Source organism: Neodiprion virginianus, chromosome 5, assembly GCF_021901495.1.
Source record: "Neodiprion virginianus isolate iyNeoVirg1 chromosome 5, iyNeoVirg1.1, whole genome shotgun sequence".
Classification (NCBI taxonomy): Eukaryota; Metazoa; Arthropoda; class Insecta; order Hymenoptera; family Diprionidae; genus Neodiprion; species Neodiprion virginianus.
This window is the reverse complement of record NC_060881.1, coordinates 6,215,749-6,236,387: the sequence shown is the minus strand read 5'-3', so window position 1 is coordinate 6,236,387 and position 20,639 is coordinate 6,215,749. Positions and strand designations below refer to the sequence as shown.

The following is a 20,639-nucleotide window of genomic DNA, read 5'->3' as shown; positions in this document are numbered from 1 at the left end:
GCAGCGCGGCGTAAAAAAAATAAAGCGTGGGGAACGGTATGGAAAAATTTTGGTAATCGGTGGGTAAGTAAGCCGGAATTCGGGACGCTTGGGTAAATTGTGTCAAGGAAACTCGACGAGGACTTCCTCAATTTATTTAATAATATCGGACAGAGATCTCAGAGGATAGCTGCATATTTTACCGACGATATTTAGTGATGTTATGACAATTAACTGTGCGGTTTGTATTATTCACCACCGAGACTGAGAACCATCGCCATCCCCCGAGATTCTTGACGAGAAATTGTGAGAATTGTGCAAAGGAAATCTCTGGATGTAATTAAATTATCGTTTTGATAAGAGTAATTGTTATTTCGAAAATTTGAAATTCTCTGAAATTCATTCGTGTCGCAACGCAAAGCTTTCTACTCGTGTTCTAATAACTTTACTCCTTGAAAAAGGTTAGAAAATGTTAAAACAACGAATTTAATCAAACATTTCGTTACGAGTAACGTTTATCAATTTCAACTTCGTAATAAATCAAACTTCTTCGCAAGTTCGCCTGTTTTCATATTTTCACATATTTACTCGAAGGGTCCCCGTTTTTATTATTATTTTTTTTCTTTACCTCACTTTTCTTTCGTTATTCACCAAGCAAAACTAGGCTTAAAAAAAAAAAACCATTCAGAACTCGTTAAAAACTTGTTGTTCAATGGTAACGAATCAGCGATTTAAAGAGGACCGGACGGGTTTGGAATAAAAACCGTTTTCTCCGCGATGCGAATTATTCATTTTTCGGAGCGACTCTGGGAATAAAAAGGAGAAAAAAGCACGGAGAGCTGCTATAAAAAATCGTCTGTTCCTTTTTTAAACGGCGCCTAAGCGAGTGTAAGAATTTGGCGAAAACGCATTCCGGGGTCTTTCATCTGCTATGATGACAGTGTCGAACTTTATCAAAGCTGCAGAATGTAGTTTTACTCCACTGGCCAATTTCTCCAAATTGACTCGTTTCCCCGGCATTGAAGTTGCGATATTTATCTCTCGTGTTTCCCGGTTACATACACCAAAAATTATTATCGTTCCAACAGGGCAAGAACTTTATACGCGGTGTAATCAATCAAAAATAACGACCATGCTCCAATCTCTCTCTCTCTTCCTAATTCCATTTTTCTCTCTTTCTCTCTCAGTATGGAAGGGAGGCAGGTATAATTTTCTCCGATATTGCACGGCAATAAACGTAATGGAACACCGTCACTTAACTGTACAAATTTGATGATACTTCAAGATTGTCCAAGAGACGATGATATAGCTTTATACATATACGTCGTAGCGCTAATTTACCTCCTCTCAATTTTCCCTCATTCAACTCACCGCGTCAATTTATTATTTTTATCACTTTACTTATCCTCGCAAAAAAAAAAAAAAAAAAAAATGTGTCTAAAAACAAAAGATACGCGGAAAACGTTGGTCTAAAATTCATTGAAGACTAATAAAATTTCACAGATCTAGATCCAATTATTCATCATTCCAACAAATCTCACTTGCAATTTATCATCTATCGCACCTATACCGTATAATCCATCAAAACGATGAACGCATTGTTTATACATCTCGTTAAAAATTTTAAAACGTAAACCCGTTGAGCAAGCTCCGTTACGAGCCTTTAGATTTTTTTTTTTTTTTTTTTTTTTTATTGTAAGGCAGGGTAAAACGGTGGATATTTTGCAAACGTGTCGTGAGTGCAAAAAGGCGGAGCTACGCGGTGCGCCGAGAAACGAAAACTCGAATTAATCCGCGAGAGAAACAAGCTTTGCCCCTTTGGTAAGTACGCCGGGCTCTGTTTGCTCGGGCTGCAAAGGCTGGATCCTCGAATATCTGTCGCGCGAAAGAGATTGTGGGGTCTCTATGTACATACTTCCATATATACCGTATAAAACCGCAACGGGATTTCTCAACCGCTCCGTAGAAGCACGCGTCGAAAATCCCGGGCTAACGCTGTTCATACGTAATATCCGAGGCAATGGACGACTCGTGATTTTAATTTCCGAGTACGAGTTAGTCGGGAGATGGGTGTAAATAATTTATTGGCAAAATTTTTCACAGAATTTTTTTTAAACAAATGAATAAACAAACATTGAGGGCATCAAGGAATGGTTGCTTGTCAGATAGTTATCTGAGATTAAAATTCAATGCGATCTCATCTATAATTTTCAAATTCGTCAAAGTTACGAACTCGAGCTAAACTCTCCGTGAAAACTATAACGGAGTTAAGCATATTGCAGTCAAGTTTCAAAATTCACGATCTTGAAAAATTCATTCGACTTTGGATAAAGTTTTCGAGAGAACGTTTCGTCGCGATTTGAAATTCATTTTTCAACACTGAAAGTCAATGTCTACGGATCTAGAGAAACGAGATATTTCACCCCAATAATTATCAACGCCTTGATAACAAATTTTCCACGAACAAACTTTAAGAAGATAAATATGTCTCCATAATTCTCTTCGCTTAACATCAGCAACCGCAATCGTCTGGACATTTTCTAAAAAAATATGCAGATGAGAGTAGAAACTTAAATTGAAGAGATAGAGGATAATTTTTAGTTTTTTTTTTCTTTTCTCCAACTACGCTGTAAAATGCGAATCTAAATAATTTTTAATCGTTCGCGCGTCGAGCGGCTCTCAGGATCTGCCTGGCTTCAGAGAAAGGCAATAAATGTAGCTTCCGAGGCAACGCTGCTCTAGTAGATTACCTCTCCCCCCAGTAAGCTCAATTAAAGTTAGACGTACATATGTGAGGTTAGGTAGATACAAAACGTACAAAAGCCTTCTGCTCCGGTGTCCAGCAGAGGTTAATTTGCAGCAAAATTTTACCCCTGCATAAACGAGGGTGTAATGGGGGAGGGGGAAGAATCGGGTAAATGTGTCTGGTTGTTTTTTCCTTGCCGGTGAAGTTTCATCCCAGCTGTTGCAGTTCGGGATGGTCGGTTGGGCGTAAGCAAGTATCTGTACGCACGCATATTTAGTTGAATAATAATACCCATTTGAGAATTGAACCCTCGTCCAAAGCTGTGACCTAGACGCCAACCCTAATCACGTGAAATCCCAAACTGCCCGTCAGGTACCGATTGCAGAGACCTGTAGTCGAAACAATATCCAAATAACAAATGTAGCTTCTTCTTCTAAGAGTGAGCGAGGAAACGGAGATTACACGGATCGATCGGTGAAACCGAGCGAGTCGGATAAAAAATAAATAAAAAAAAAAAAAAAAAAAGAAAGAAGCAACTTTTAGTACGTCGTGATACGTAAAATTGTTAATTTTGTAGAGTTGTAAATGGAAAAGTGAAATTCAGTACCCTCGGAGAGATTTTGGATAATCCTTGAACAGGAGTGAAAAGTTTTCATTTTGTAATAAAGACCCTTGCACCACTTACCGAGTATTATTCGTGCCAAAATCGTTACGGAACCTTTACTCTTTTCACACTCCGGTTATCAATTTCACTCGAAATCCGAGTCACGGTGAACGCTTTCGAAATAACTCCACGGTGAACAAAGCGAGCTTTAACGGTGCGAGCGCTTTTCGACCGAACTGTGAAAGTCAAGCCCGAATCGCTGGCCGGTTATTACGCAGCTTGTAAGTGATATTCCATTCGTTGAAGGAGCGGGCTTGTACAATTGGGTACAACAACGTTTCACGGTCCGACGCGAAAAACGGGGACCCCGGGTCCCGGAAAGTCGGCCCCAGGACCTAAAAGACCCCGTGAAACGGGGCGGATACCTGGGTGGGGGTCTAAAACCGGAAAGGCGAAAAAGTCGAGTGGTCGAAAACACGAAACTTTCGATATACGAATTCTAAAATGAAGAATGTTCAGAGTTGCGAAATTGGTATTTGGGATAAATAACCCAGTAGGATAACCGTTTTCTCGAAAGTTCGTTTAACCAAACGCTCTTTTATCTAAAAAAAAAAAAAACCAATTTTCAGAACAGTCTGCATTCCGATTGAAAAAAGCACAGAATGTGAAGATACAGAAAAATGAATGTTCCGAAATTGAAAATTGAAAACGGCTGATACTTTCAACAACCAAAGGATAACGTCGATAATCAAAGTTCAGAACGAGGAAAATATCGATCCTTGAAACGAACCGAATCTCCTGAAAATTCGGAATTTGTGAAATTCGTCAACCGGATGCTAGTTTCGTTAGGATTATCTTCTTGTATTAGACGATCATGCGTGTCATCAAAGAAAACAAATAATGCAAAGGAATAGAAAATATATTTTTGCAATAACATTCGAGCGGTACGTCTTTTCTCCCATATGTTTAATTCATTCGATACATCATCGCGTCAAGTTGTCAACGATTATCTGTAATTCAATTTTCGGAATTTCACCCCGTCTACTTTTTGGTCCCTTGCGTTTCTGCGCCCCCGCCCCGTTCACCCGACTCTCTCCTCTCTCGGACGTAATTCAAACCTCTCACCTTGATCGCCGGCGCTGGTCAAGGCCGTAAAAATCGCGATGACGGTGATAACCGGGGGCGATAGCGAGCCGGGCCTCATCTCCAAAGCGAAGCGAGCAACTCCTACGCTTTTCCCCGGCCTGACCTCATCACCCCGCTACGTTAACGTCGAGACTTTTCTCCTCCTGTCCAAAGGGGTGGTTTCCTTTTCCTCGATCACACGCCTAATTTCTCGTCCCGCAACACACTTCTCGTCGCACTAAAGACACAACGCGACCGCTAACTTTCCCGCGACACGTATATGATGCACGTAACGATTGCGGCCGATGAATTATCGGCGTTTGATCACCACCCCAGACTTCTCCGCAAGCTTCGCTACAGAGGTTTGACGTGTCGTCGTACAAGCGAGCTATCCGGTGTCACCACAAAGGGGTGATCTACCACCGTCCCGATATTGAGTTCCTCATTCCCTAACGACAGCAACGAACTCATTACGAACTCGTTTCCCACTCATCTACCCTTGTTAATTTAACCCCTATTCTCGTGTTGTACGTAGTTCGTTATTAAACGCAGGAATACGCGAGTACGCTTTGCATGATATTATCAAATACCGTCAGGCATTTGCGAACGCGGAAAACTTACGTGACACGAAATAACTAATTATTCACACGACGCGGCGACATGTGACAAAAGTTGGTACAAACGTTTCGTTGTTTTACTCTTGTTTTTCCGTCTATTCGTAAAAATTACTATTTAAATTTGACATTCACGTAACAATCATCCGTTAAAAGTTGCGTCACAGACGAGGACGAGGAAATAAACTTCAATACTCGCGAAGAAATCCTTCACAACAGCTCGTCACAATTTTACAAAATAATTTATAAATCTTTTCACCATCGCACTTCACTTTAATGATTTATGAAAAGAATGAAAATAAGTAACAAACAAACAGCGCGAAACACGAATCACCAAACGTTATCACGTGTTTATTATTACGTACCAACAAACGTAATTCGCGTATATTTAATCACACGCAGATTATTTATTCTGTCACAAAATTTCTTCAACGTTTACGAAACACGCTCAAACACGATTACATTCTGCACTAAGGCACCCTGTTTTTTCGTCAGATTTATTACAGTACGTAATACGAAAACCTTAAATTTTCACTTCAAATGACAAGAGAGAGAAAAAAAAGAAAACTGTTCCTCTCCTCCGCCCGGCGATTAACAGCGATCCTACGGATAACTCGACGCCGTGTGGACGCTTACGCGACTCTGGGAGATTCGGGACCGAGCAGCTTCGCCTATCCCCACCCATCGGCGTCGCGGCGCCCGCGTGGGTGCGACGAAAAGACCGCTGGGGCGGGAGGGGGGGGAAGACGGAGGTGTAGCGACAGCCGCGTTCGCTAAACGGCGACGGACGTGCGGAAAAAATGTCATATGCTACGAATGGGAGGACGGGAGATTTGTGAAAGGAGATTAATATTTGGGGTGGGGATGAAATTCCGAATTTGAAAACTTCCGAGAGCGTGGAATTTCGAATTTTTCGGCGGGGAAACTTACGAGTAAAGAAATCAAACTCTGACGATGCTCGATATTCCGGAAGGGCGTAACTCCGACGAGTCAAAGTTCCGAAAGTGCGAGAGTGAGAAAATTTGAAAATGATCCAAGATTTTCAGTTCTGCGAATTTTTGACTTGGTTGAATTTCACCACTTTGATCTTTCTTCGTTTTGGATTCACGATATTTTTACGTTCGGAATTACGGTCATTTCGATTTTTGGTTTTCTTATATCGCCAAAAAATATTTCGAAATTAGGCGATTTCGAAACTTTTTAAAATCGAAATTTCAACCCTTCCCCAAATATTTATGCGCCCTGTGGTATAATTTTATAATTTGGAGATCGGCACCGACGATAGTCGGCGAATCGGCAATTTTTTTTTCCCTCTTTCGTTGAAAAAAAAATAAATAAATAAATAAACTGTGATACCTACGAATCGTGATAATGTTTGTATAAATAATATATTTGCACCGCAGCGAGTGGATTATTATGACACGGATGAACCCGTTCTTTCGATTAGTTTGAAAGGATTTTTAAATTGTGCTGAACGTGGTATATGGCTTTGAGAGAATAGGTAGAATTCATTTTGTCTCTTCGCAATTGATAATCAATTCGGTTCGTTTTTGTACTAATTTTCGGATTCCCATATCTGGCTATTGTACATTGAATATGTATTCCGGCAAGCTGCATAGCTGTACTGTATTATAGTTTCTATAAACTATCGTTGAAATTCTAGTTTTCCAGACCAATAATTCTGCAAAAGAAACTATTTTTAATCATACCTCTTTGAATTTAATCGTTGTTGGAAAGAATCCGAGAACAAGTCTTATTACAATTATATTTTAACCGTCTGTCAGGTATATTTCTTTGGTTATTACAACAGCCTGCATGGTAGTTGTAAAATTTTCCAAGTTTCGGTACTCACAGATTTGCAGAAATTTTGAAAGATGGTAGATTCATTTCGATAATTAAAATTTTCTTTCGACTGAATTAATTGAGCCTGAATTCGAAAATCTTTCATCGAAAGTAGAACAGAACAGTTCTTCACCCGATCGATAGATTCGTTGTTTAAAATTTGCGTTGCTTCGAGTTTAAGGACAAATATCAATCCAAAAAAAAAAAAAAACCCAAAAATATTTTTCCATTCTTAAACGTGAAACAGATCGAACTCCGAGTTCCAAAAATATTGTGAAAAGTTCCACCTCGAAAGGAGTTTTCAAAATTCAAACGGGTCAGTATGCGATCCGAAATGAAGCAAGAAATAACCGTTGTGTCAATAATTCAAAGGTGTAGGGTAGAATTTATCGCCGAGAAGAAAACCGTTCAAATGAGATCCCCATTCGAGCAGGTCGTTCGTCTTGAGTGTCTGGCTTTATACCTGCAGACGATGTAATGGCCGCTATTGTAGATCTGCGTTGCTCGTTTAAACGCTAATCATACACGGGATTATTGCACGACATTCAGCTTTGTTACATATACTTGTTGATATTTTTCTTCTGCTTCGTAGCGTTTTTATTTTGCCCTCTGTGTGTTTCGATTGCTGTATTCAACAATAAATTTCTGGGTACATATTCGACTTTTGATAAAAGACGAGTCGTTATTTCCGACCAACAAAATTGATTCTTTCATTATCCTGCCCTTTTTCCTCAACGCTTTTCCGTCCCTCTTTTTCCCCAACCCTTTCAACGGCTTATTCCCCACCGCTAGATAGTGACGAACAACCGTCGGCTCTACGATCTCCGCTGGGTTGACGGCTGACAAATACGTGGGCCGGCTGATGTCTGCGGTATTACGAAAAAAGAAAAGGAAAAAAATGAAGGAGGGGAGAGAAAAAAGGTGGACACCCGACCGCAACGGAATCCAGGGAATCGATCGAATATGTTAAGACTTTCTGAAAGCTATTTATCAGCTAAAAAAGTGCATTCTTTAAGATTACATCTTCATGGTTTACGGATATTTGACAACAAATTCGAAATCAAAAATACTGTGACCGAAGTCAAATAGCCCGAATTAATTTAAAACGTAAATGTGAGAAGACTTCTCAACGTGAGGGGGGAAAAATATCGAATTACAATAGTTTACAACAAAGAAAATGAAATAATTGTTTATAGAGACGATGTATATTATTCTGTTATTTAAATATACTATGGCTGATTTTTACGGCAAATGATTTTTCCTGCAGTGTTCGCACCAGAATTCAGTGAAATTTTTTTTTACTTATCGTTAGTCAGTTTGTCGTCTTTAATTACTCTCCGGCTACATGGATTTGTTTGATAAAATTCCGCACCGTCAACTTCAGTTCTTTTACATCCCAACGAAAAGCCTTGCTATTATCATTTTGTTGTATTAAAATTTTACAAAAGTGAGAAAAATCGTATAAAATACAAATTTATATTTTATTCGATTCATCTAATTTTTTAATTACTCGTTTCGCCTGTAGCTTCTAAAACAAAAGCTTGCCCACTTCTACCTTCGTCTCAAAATTGTCGTTTTTTTATCGAAGAGTCGATGAAACAAATTTAAATCCAATCAATTGAGGCTGTTCATTCGAAAGTTGGGTTTCCGTGTTTTTGGGAGCCGTAAAAATCAGACCCGTGGTTCAAAAAATCTAAAATTCAGTGAAACATTATTTTTTCTTTCGTACCCTCTACACCGTGCTTAAAAATAAATAAAATCGTCGATGCCGAGGGACAGACGTATGTCGGTTTGGGGTGAAATGCCTAATATATATGTATATATATACATATCTATCGAGAAAACGGATTGCGATTTGAGCGATGATTAAACTTGACCTCCGAAGTTTAGCCAAGTTCGAAAACTTTTGATACGGAGAAAAGTAAATTCATCATCACGAAGGGAGGAAGCGAACCAGCCAGTTAGCCACGGAGGAAAACGCTCTTGGGGGAATGAAATATTTAGGGCTTCGTGTATAAATTATATATACATATATTGTATATTCAAGTTGTATAATCAAGCTCTGATATATATATATATATATATATATTTGACACGCGGAAGATTAATTACAGGTGTATTATTAAACGCGGCAGTAAAACAGGGGAGGGGATTTAAAACTTTCCCAAATTGACATTATATTAGGCAATTTCAAGTTGCTCCGTAGCTTTCGACGAAGCACAAGGGAACATTCTTTTTCCGGATTTCGAAAATACAGAGACCGAAGTAGGTGCGAGTTTATACGCGGATATAAAGAGGGGTCTTAGCGTCCGAAGGAATCTATTTGGCCGGTTATCTACGTCGCGCTTAGCGCGTCAGATCTCGGAAAATGTAGGCGCGTGGTACCGCGGCAGCAGAAGACGAAATCCCACACTCAGTTCTTATCGCCGGAACCAGACTGGCCTATTTTCCGCCCACTTTTCCGAATCTCTTTTCTTTCTTAGGATCTTCATCCGCCGCAGGTACAAAAGCCGCGTGACTTTGGGTTTGTCGTTCGCCTTTTTCTTATCCTCGATACATCGATTCGCTCGGAGAGTCGGAGAAAATCGTGGAAAAGGAAGGAGAAATTATTGTCGGTAGAATATTTTACTTTACGCGCGGGAAACGCGTGAGGGGAAATCGGTTTCTACACGGAGAGATAAATCTGAGAAAAATTACCCTGCTGTTACTATAATCGTGATGTAAAAGACACCTGATGCAGGTTTTATTGACGCATGTTACAAAAATTATAGGTTTTTATGAAAAAAATTACTACCTTGCTTAGAAACTATGTATTTCGGCAGCACGGTAAAAACTGCATTAAGTGTCTTTTACATCACGATTATAGTAACAGCAGGGTAATTTTTCTCAGATTTTTCTCTCCGTGTATACAACCGATATCATTTTATCATTATTTTGAAAACGGCGTGTAATTATCGAACCGATCATTATTTTTTATTTCAACAAATATAGGGTAGCAAAAATCCCAGGGGTTTTAACTTGTTTCAAATTTTACCGCGAATTAATGGTGCTGCTGCTGGTGCTTCATTCAGTGTGCTTCCATAATCCGTTAAAATGCGTGCATTGTCCGGAAGCAGCTTATAAAATGCATGGAATTGAAATAAATCATTTCAACTACTGTGTGTTATTCGAAATTTTCACTGTATTTCTTTTTTTTTTTCTTTTATTTTATCTGTTTCTTTTCTCTACTGTTCGATCGGTGAAACAAGGTTGCGGGTGGCATTGAACCTGAATAATGTATCTCACTCGGAGAATCGTACTTGCGAGATTATCGGATTTGGCTGAGAGATTGTGAGAAGGAAACAAGAGAGAGAGAGAGAGAGAGAGGGAGAGAGGAAATGAAAAACCTCGCAACGAAAATAACGGGCAAAAATCGCGATTTATGTATTGAAATTTGAATAATCGAGCGGGTGACTTTTACCTCCCTCCGATATTTTTTTCTCCTACTCTTCCTTATTTCAATCCACTTTTCATTGCGAATTCCTGTTACCACTCAGCTGATCGGTAAAATTTTTAAAACGTGAAACCTAGATTACGTAACGCTCGTTTATATAATTACCTCTACACGTACCGCGATTTTTTCTTTAGCCCGATTTTTCCCACTGGCGAATATGTACGTCGATTGAAGTAAAATTATGAGAGGTTAATAAAAATGGGACACAAGCACGCGTTTAGACATATAAAATGCGAATTGATTTCACGTGAGGGAAAAAATTACGATTCAACCGCTTCGTTGATCCTGTAATGAAATCCGACTAATTGGTTCGCGACCCTGTTCGAAGCACGCCGCTTATATTTCGCAAACCGAATTCAAGATTCGATCCCGCGATCGGGTTTTAAAAACCGCCATTAAATTATCCCCGCTATACAGGAACATCGGTTATAACTGGGAAATGTATTATGCAAGTACCGGTGCGAAGTGCCTCGCCACGGTTAATTCGATTCATTTCAGTGCAGAAACCCAGCTCGTTCAACGATTCAATCCTACCTCGTAAAAGGGTTACATCTGTGCGCCATTTTCTCGATCCTACGTTAAATTGAAAAGAGAACGTGGAAAAGGAATTTTTAAGGTTGAAAAATTAACGGGAAATATAGCGGATACATCGGATGACCAAAAGGCGCAGTTTACATGGAAATTGTTGCATATTTTTCACATTTATTTCACCATCGCATATCGGATTTTCATAACTAGGTATTTTGAATCGGTGACGGCAAAGGAGGACAAGCCCTGAACGTAAAACAAAAACGATTGAATATCCCGAACACTGTAATTAAATAGGATGAAGTGTTTGTTCCGCCCACTTTTTTTGTTGCATCTAAGAAAACAAACATTCATTTTCTCTCCTATTTCTGTACGACGAAGCTTCGTTATTTCTGCAAGTAGGAAAAAAAAAAATTTCCATATTTCCGTCATCTCGCAGACAAAAATGAAAGACTTTTAATTTGGTCCAACCAGTTTATATCAGACACTAGGCTGGTATATTTAGCTCTGATTTTTTCCGCAGTCTGTAAATTCGCTTCGCATTCGACTCTTCGGGTTCGTGAACGAGTTCGGGTAGTTGCAGAGACTCGAGTTGTTTGATTTCCTCCCTCATCAGGTGCAACACTTGACCCGAGAGCTTTGTAAAAGCAGACGAAGAGGGCTTATCCCCAAGTGGCACGGTGTATAATAGATATTTTTATACTTTAAATAGTTGCGAATTCCCTGCAATTATCAGCACGCGTCTATTTTTTTCCCGTTTTCATTCTGTTTTCTTTCGTTTTCTTTCACCCGCCCGCTTCGAAAGTCGCGTCGCCGCGACTCGAGCCGCAATCAGAGCCGTGTGTTTCCTGTCCTTTGACGCCGGGATTTTTAGCTTAATGCTTTCAGATATGAAATATTCATAAGCGACTGATATGCGGCCAGTCATATTTATCCGCGTATATATAGCGCATCTAGAATTAGACTGGAAATAGTCGGCCGCGAGCTTTTCCGAACGTTTCTCACGTGCGTTTATGCCTCGTTCGCGGCAAGGCACGCGTGCAGCTGCGGTACTCATAAAACATGCATTTACCATTTCCTGCTTCAATATTTTAACGCCATTAACAAGTCGGGCTTACAACTTTCTTGTACGAGTAGCTTCTGCGATCGTTCAATGTCTAGGTTGTAATTACTATCCCTCATTTTTTCTCCTCCCCCATCCGCAGCTCTCGGCGAGGCTTTAATAAGACGGTTCGAAAACAAAAAATAATTTTTCTTTTTTGACTTTCAATTGAAATAAATAAATTTCGATCCGCACATCGATTAATAACTGAAACCTTCGTTTAATAATTGTAAAGTTTGTTTTTGTCTTTTTCACGTTGATAAATAAGTTAAATATGGGTGCATATTCGGAAAAAAAAGAAAACCGTTTTCTTAACGCTATCAGGGGCAGTATAATGAGAGCCTGATGGGAGATCACGTTTGGGGTTTTTTGGGGTTTGATACGAAAAAGTCCGTACGAAGATAGAAAAGGTATGAAAAATGTTCATTTTTAAACTTTATTTTATCAATTCTTTTACTTTTGCAGTTTATTATTAATTATTATTTTTGAATAAAAATGATTCAAATGCAAAACTGAAGTACGTTTAATTTTTATTTAGAATAAATGTTTCAGAAAATAGGTAATTTTTCTTAAAATCTGAAACATCGTTCTGGTTTCTTCAGAAACAAACTTTATCTAATAAAACTATTTTTTGATTTATTAGTTACGTAGAAAAAAAAAACAAAACTTGACATCTAGAACCCAGACTCAAAATTCTATCTAACCGGTGTGATTAATCGAAAACACAAAAGCTTCCGCGGATCGCTGTAGTTACAGATGTATGGAAAGAGGGATAAATTCGACGAGAATAAATTACGGCTCGCTCGGCGATACTCGAGATTTGTAAAGTTTGTTTCCGCGACGAGTTTTCGAATACAAGGAAGGTAACCAGCCTCGAAAATAAGAGAAGCAAGCGAAGAACGGAGAGTAATCATTGCGGCAAAGTGGGTCTGAAGAATAAGACTCGGACAATAAGCCATCGAAAATTCGTAATGCGAGGGGGTTTGAGTGACACGTGTACGAAACCCTCGTTGAGCATAAATCTTTCGCTCCGACGTAAGGAGGAGGAGGAGGAGGAACGGACGGCGAAAAAAATCGAGTCGAATGGGCGCGGAAAGCGAAAACAAAAAAAAAAAAAAAAGGAAAAGAAGATAAGAGTGAAGTAGAGAAAAGAAAAGGGAAGAAAATGCAGAGAAGCAGGAAGCGATGTTGCGAAGAGATGCGAAGAAAGAAATAAGGAATAAAGGTACTCGTATATAGTGCGGAGGTAAGACCGAGTAACGAGACAGCTGAGAGTTTCGTTCACCCTCGGAATGCACTCGTATAAGACACTCACATTTTTGCTTCTTTATTGCGCTCATCTTTCATATTTATGGCTCGTTGTAGGCGAAGGGGACGAGGACGAGGACGAGGACGAGGATCAGCGAAGCGGCCTCGGTCGACCCCGGATAGAACGGCTTCGGTAATGAGAACGAGGTATTAAAAGCCTGAAATAAAGATTGAACAAATAAATTAACGAAATGAATAAATACGACGGAAATTACGAAGGCTTTTCAACGGTCACCGTTAAAATTCAGACCGCGTGGCGCAGCCGGACGGAAGCGTGGGTTCAAATTTATAAAAATTTTAACAGTCGAGCGGAGATAAACGGTACCTAAAACAAAAGTTAACAATTTTACACGACAGCGATTTTTGGTAAAAATTTACCGTATCGGCAGTTGTACGAAACTCGGGAGGAGAAGCGGGTGCATTTTTCTCTATAGAATATATATAATACAACGTTTTTTGACCGATAGACCTGCGACTTGGCCTTGCGCGGTAGTTTTATATGAGGAGGGGCAAAGTATGATGGACGAGGACCGAGGATAAATTAGATCGCTTGGTCGCCAAGAGAAAGTGGACAATCGATCACTTTCGTCATTTGGAGAAATTTTTCTTCGTTGTACATATGAGGCATTCCGTCCAAAACCGACGTCTGACCCTCACCGTCGGTGATTTGTTTTATTTTTAAGTACATTGTGGAGTACAGGAATGAACAAAGAATTCGTAAGGAAAATTTGAATCCAATCGATCGGGGTTATTCGTTCGATAATCGGGTTCTCGCGCGTGTTGTGAGGAGTAAAAGTCAAACCCGTGGCCCAAAAATGTTAAACTCGGTGAAAGATGATTTTTTGTACACTATAAACCATGCGTAAAAATATAAAAAAAAATCAAAATTGCCGATAGGAAGGGTCAGACGTAGGGTCGGTTTGGAGTGGAATGCCCCGTATATGTATATAAAAAGGCCGCGTTCAGATAGCGGCACGAAAAATAGCCTCTTCCGGTCGCTCTGAGAGTGCATGGGGTTATATGTACCTACTTTATACGTAGCGTGGTAGGAAATTTTTGCGTATCGAATAACATATCGGGTCTCGTGAGTCGTGAATCTTTTGCTAACCCTTCTCTCTTGTCTATTTATCCGTATATATCTATCTCCTTCTCTCTTTCTCTCTGTCAGGAATCCCGAAGAAACCGAAGGTCGATTCTTTGAAAGGACATCGCTGCTTCCTGCAGGACTTACAAAAACGCCACGCGCAAGTTCCGCAAAAATAAAAGCCTTTTTTTTCCTAATCTTTTGGGGAAATTCGTTTGCGGACGGATGAAATATTTTCACAGTTGTCGTTCAACGTTCGCTGTGTTCTCGAAGGAATTGACAACCCTTTTGATCCATCAGCACTTCGCCTCTGAAATGCATGCATCGTATCCCGAATCGTACACGAATGTGTGCAACTGTCACAGCTATGGTGATACGAAGCGTCTTTGCTTCGAAGCATCGCGTTGGTTCATCTTCGGTGATTCTACACCGAACCTTGTCTCCACCGGTCTGTAAAATTCCGCTTCATGTTTTCAATCGAAATACCGCAAGTCGCGGGTATTTTCGATAGCCCGAGGAACCATTTCCTCCGAAATATCGGGGTGGGGTTGAAGTTGGAACTTGAAGTGAAGAAATCAAACTCTGATGAAACAATAAAGTCTCGAATGGTCGAAAACCTGACGGTTCAAGGTTTCGAAAATTCAAGTTGGAATAGAACAAAGTTTCGAAAGATAAAGTTACGATAGAGTAATATTCCGAATGTTAAAATATGCTCGTACTGCTTAGTTTACCCAACGAGTGGGTGTGAAAAATCAAAAAAAAAAAAAAAAAAAAAACGAAAATCAGAATGACCAAAATTCCAAACGTAAAAATATGGAGCATCGGTTTTCGATCAATACGAAAATTCGATATTTCGTCAAAGTTTGATTTCTTTCCTCCAAGTTTCTCCAGCAAAAAATTCAGAATTTGGGCGCTCTCGAAAGTTTTCAAATCCGGAGCTTCAACCGCGTCCCAAAACACCCGCAAAATCTAATATTTGTGATTTGAATTTCGGCAAACGGTTCAACTTCCGTAATACATAAAATACGATACCGATTACACTCTTCGATTACTTGTACACCATTCCGCAGAGTCATTCGAAACTCTCAATATTCTCTCAAGATTAATCGGTACACTTTCATCAGCTTTATCAGCATAGATGCAGCTTTCCTTCGGATTTGAAGAGGCCGCGGTCCGTGAAGCGTAAAATTTCTCCGCGTACCTGATACGAAAATGCGACGGCAAGCGGATGAATTCTGCAGGGCTTGAGACGCGTTATTCGCGATAGATCATTCAGCTCGGTACATCCGGCGTTGGAACTGCTGCAGATGTCAGCGCGTGACGTTGCATCCGCAAGTCGGAAACAGGTGTCGTATGTACATCGAGCTGGCTCGATAATCAGGACTAACGAGGGAATTCGAGTCGGTTCCATTGTCCCTCGGACTGCTCTCCCTGACCCGGCGGAATCCCGCGGGATACAATCGAGCCGAGTGACGATTGTTCGAGTATTAGTTTTATGACATGTAAAATGGTTTTCGTCATCGTGTGAATTGTAAGGTTTTATTAGGAACGCTTTCGTCGTAAAAGGAATCACTGAAAACCTTTTGGATATGCCATGCCTCCTGTGTGTAACACAAACGTGTCACATCGGGGTCACTGGAGACCCAACGTCGAAAATCATTGCGCAGAAACGGAGATATCGATTCGAGTAACTTGAAAAAAATGCGGAATATGTCTTTAGCTAGGAAATTTCAAAGCAAGTTGGTTATATTGAGCAGAATGAAATTTTGAGTATGCAAAAAAAAAAAAAAATCCATAAAACAACGAAATACCGGGAAAATTGATCATTTTACTCAAAAAATCATGATTCAATGAATTTTCAACATTTTGAACTCAAAGTCGACTGAGTAATGCTCAAGACACAGATATCTTAGAAAAAACAATATCCAGAGATACTGTGCGATGAAGAAAGGTATTTATTTTAGTGAGTGAAGTTGGATTTTTGGAAGAAGAGAACGAATTAAAGATTTTTACGGTCCTTCATTATTCATCTTCGATCAAATTGGACTGTTTTGAATGTTTTTCAATTGCAATTTACGGGGAACATACTATGGAGTCATTTTGACCTCGATGTACAGCGTAAGGGTTAAATGAAACCTTAAAATACGCCACGAGGAACGACCAATTTATAATTAAATTTTCAACTTCCCGTTTCTCTGTTTTCAGAGGAAATATTTGCAAAATTTATATTTGTCGTATTCATTATGCCAAAAGAAAATAAAAACATTCAGATTTTTACGAATATCGGTACTCGGAAATTTCTCGAGTCGCTGATCACGGATCGGAATTCAGATATGCGAAATTCAAATTGGCAAGTCCAACGTAGTGAGAAAAAATCTAAAAACATTCGGATTTTGGTAGAAATTGGTAACGAATCCAAGGTCGGACTTCCAAAATTTGTAACGATGGATAAAAAGAAAGAAAAAAAAAATCGTAATATATTCCTGTAATATAGCATTCGAGTCTGAATTTGTAGTTCGAAATTCGAATTCGATATTAATATTTATTCCATGTGAACTTGAAATCTGCAGTGTGAAAACGGGAAGTTCGAAGGCTGGCTCGCGGTCAGCCTAAAGCCGCTTATTTTAAAATCCAAGTCAAGCCTGATTTCCGTCGGCCAAAAAATGTTTTTCTCCTATTTTCATCTCGCTGATTGGCCGACGCGAACAGATTTTCGTCCGCAGTCAGCGGAGATTCATGCGATGCGATAAAAGCCTCGAGAGTGTATGATAAGAGGGAAGAAAAAAAAAATGTAAATTCGTTGGATACGGAGCGAGGGGTGGTTGAAGGGGAAAATATATGTATAGAGGCGGATTCGCTCTCGGAAACTTGTTATTATTCCCATTCAAATCGACTCTTTCGGTGCGTTTCGCTCCGTCATTCTACAACGTAGCGAAATATTCGTGGCGATAGAAGACACTCTCTTTGGGCGCGATGACCCGAACCCGGAAAGAGAGAAACACGTTATCCCCGTTTCTTGGTCGGCGCGTTTCGCGCTGTCTGTTGCATAAATTGGATCGTTGCAAAAATAAGAATTAGCCAGGAAACGTTAACGCGCCGTGGCAGCGGCAGCTGGCCTGATGAATATTTTTTCACTCGGATCCGGGGCGAAAGTTTCTTGCGGCCTTCAGAACTGACGAAAACTCGAATAAGCCTGAAATTATACAGGCCTGTTATTACCCGTAATAACATTCAATTTTATACCCCGTTTCTAACCAACGGTTTTATTGTAGGGCTTGTTTTATCGTACTTCATTTTTTTTTTATTTTTTTTTTTTAAGGAGGTTTCTGAGGTAAGAGCAGTAGAAAATTATCATTTCATTGTTTCATTGTGGCTAGACTAATCGACGGAATAGAATGAAACTAAAATGCATTCGACGGCTGAAAATTTCCGCTTTGAAACAAAAAAACAGAAAAATGCAATTATCTTAAAAATTAAGTCCCGTACGTCACGTCATCGGTTAAAGTGGAGCTGTACAGAAAACGATTGGCAAAACTGAATACAAAAACCCAGACTTTTTGTAATCGTTAGGTAATACATACTCTAGGCTCGTGTGGAACAGATTTTTGATTCGACCTTTCGTTTTAGAAAAATAAATAAAAACGTTCCCGGCAATAAAATTTCAATTTGTTAAAAATCCACTGCATCAAAACTTGCAATCAGAAGAATATATCGACGATTCGAAAATGACTTCGTTTTTATATTTCCGACATTCCTTCGGCTCTTACCTTAGAAACCTCCTGAAAAATGTAAGCTAATTTTCAAAAAGAAGTATAAAAAATTCGTGATGAAATCCACACACACAGATTTCTGAATTAAATAAAAATTTTTTACTTCGAGCAATCAGCGTTGCGAAGAATTGATTTTTGTGAAACAAAAAAAAAACCCAACGAAAGTATCTTTTTCTTTCTTCTCAACCTCACCCGATTGAATATTCTTTCTGCAATGAAATTGATCATTTCTTGACGAGTTCATAATTTTCTCCAACCGAGTCAACGCAATCTTCACGCCGTGTCTGTGTATTTAAAAAATTCTCCAAATCACAACAAAGTAACATTCATTCATCGGTATTCTAACACTGCGAACACTTGTTCATATTCACGGAAAGCTCAAATACAAAAGCTTAAGGTTAGAAACTATCGGTTTATTGCTCCGCTCGTCTCTCCTGGCGTAAAAATTTCGTCAACATTCACGGCGATAAAACCCTAAGACCGACATAAGTGTGAATTTTCAGACAGAGATGTAACGTCTCGTGTAGTTCGTCATAAGCATAAGCGATTACGAAAAGCTCGCGTATAAAAGCTGAGATAGAGGATTAAGATTCACCGTAGTCCTCGGGCAACAGTGACTCGATTCCGGGGGCGGTAGGGATGCAAATTAGGGAGTCGCAAATTGCATGGAAAAGATAAGCTGCACGCACGGGTAAGTGAACGTGTCGCATACACCGAGGGAAAAGGAAAAACAGAGACAGAGACAGAGAAAGAGGAAGGGCGAATATTCTTTGCACGCTGCTGAGGAGAATCGGATGTAAAACTCATCTCCATAATCTTATATATTCTATACGTCAGAGTGGTCATGGATACGGTCATTAAGTATCTCGAAATAAGTAAAAGGGAAATGTTGTTTTTTAAGTTTCACCACAAAGCCACCAAATTTTTCTATTTAACTAACGTAAGATTCTTAAAACTTTACAGTAAATTATTTTTCCATCGATGGTACGTTGCGTTACTTTGAAATTTAAAAATTTTAGCGATCTTGAGAGTAAAAAGTCAGACACAAAACACCAAAAATCCTACCTTAAATATATAAAACGTTGCATTAAAATTGTGATTTGAGGAGCCCGCAGAACTTCTGCTGTATTTCATTTTCTCGATTTGTAGGACCATCCCGTCATACCTACCTACACGTACACCGAATTTTGAGAACGAATCGCGACGTAATGGAAAATGGAAAATGTTTGCGAGATACCGACGCGGAAGTCCCGGAATATCCGAAAGAAATTTCCGCAACGATGATCTGACGAATCGACGAGTCAAGAAAGGCAGGAAGGAAGGGACTCGAGGAGTTTTCAGACCTTTATAAGCCGGCCAGAAACGACGTTGAATATCATCAAGGTCTCTAATGAGTCGAAAGTTGACAGCGTATGGCTGACAGATTAAGCGAGCGAGAAACTTCAAAAGTCGTTTAACGCGAGCTGTTTCGTGGATAAAAGGAGGAGAATGGCGGTAGATGTTATACATCCGGAAAGAAAAGTTTCGTCGAAGAAGAAGAAGAAGAAGAAGAAGAAGAAGAAGAAGAAGAAGAAAGGATGAGTGCTGAGATACTTAATTTCTTCGAAGGAAGGCAAATTCACGGAAAGAGTACCTCGAGGATTTCTTTTCTCTGATTTTTTACTACCTTTCTCATTCACACACGCACACGCAGATAAAAAAATATTAAACAATTACTATCTTTCAAGTTGGCAAAATTTTTTCCAAACTACGATATGAACGGAACGTCTCGATAGCACAAGACTTGCCATTTCATTCAAGTTTATGCATAGAATTACACAGATTTTTGTGATTGGGTAGAAACTTTCTTTTTTCTAGTTTTTACGATGAATATTTATTTTCATTGATATTGAAAACAGGAGGCTTGATTTTTTTCTTCCCTTTTAAGTATGATGTAAAAATCGTTGATTACATAAGAATTTCGCGTTGAAAATTTCTTCGTAAATCTAGACATTGGAGTACTTGATACTAATTCTGAATCGAATAAATATCGAATCAATTCTGAATGTTTGAGATTTCTATGAATTTGTCAATATTGTTATAACTCATGATAAATCAGTACGAAATTCATAAGGCATAATTGCGAACTGTCTCAACAACTTTTCGTAGAACAATAATGAATACATGGTCATTCGCTACGCGAGGAAAGAAATTTCGTCACGTAAAGTAGAAAAACTCTTTAATGCAAAAAGCAACGACAGGATTACACAACGACGCAAATCGCGTTCGTTATTTCCTATTAGTCAAAGTTAATCCGGACCGTTTCGAGTAGCTCAAACGTAAAAAGTATCTGAGACGGTCGAGTTGGCCGGGGATTCGACCGAATGAAGCAAGGTGTAAGTAAGCGAGTGGCATCGGGACGCCCGGCGTCGCGTCGCGTCGCGTCGTCGGTCTGGAGCTTTTGG

General features: G+C 39.5%; 1 protein-coding gene across 2 annotated transcripts in view; it reads right to left on the bottom strand.

Moving 5' to 3' along the window:
• The window catches only part of LOC124305321 (alkaline phosphatase-like), a 236,204-nt gene that overhangs the window by 76,058 nt on the left and 139,507 nt on the right, over positions 1–20,639 (bottom strand). The window contains exon 1 of one of the 2 annotated variants that reach the window (XM_046764611.1): positions 4,455–5,692. The exons of the other annotated variant lie outside the window; for it this stretch is intronic. Coding sequence (XP_046620567.1) covers positions 4,455–4,533 — 79 coding nt within the window. The 5' untranslated portion in view covers positions 4,534–5,692. Of the gene's footprint in view, positions 1–4,454; positions 5,693–20,639 lie in introns of those variants that run through there. 2 annotated transcript variants of the gene reach the window in all.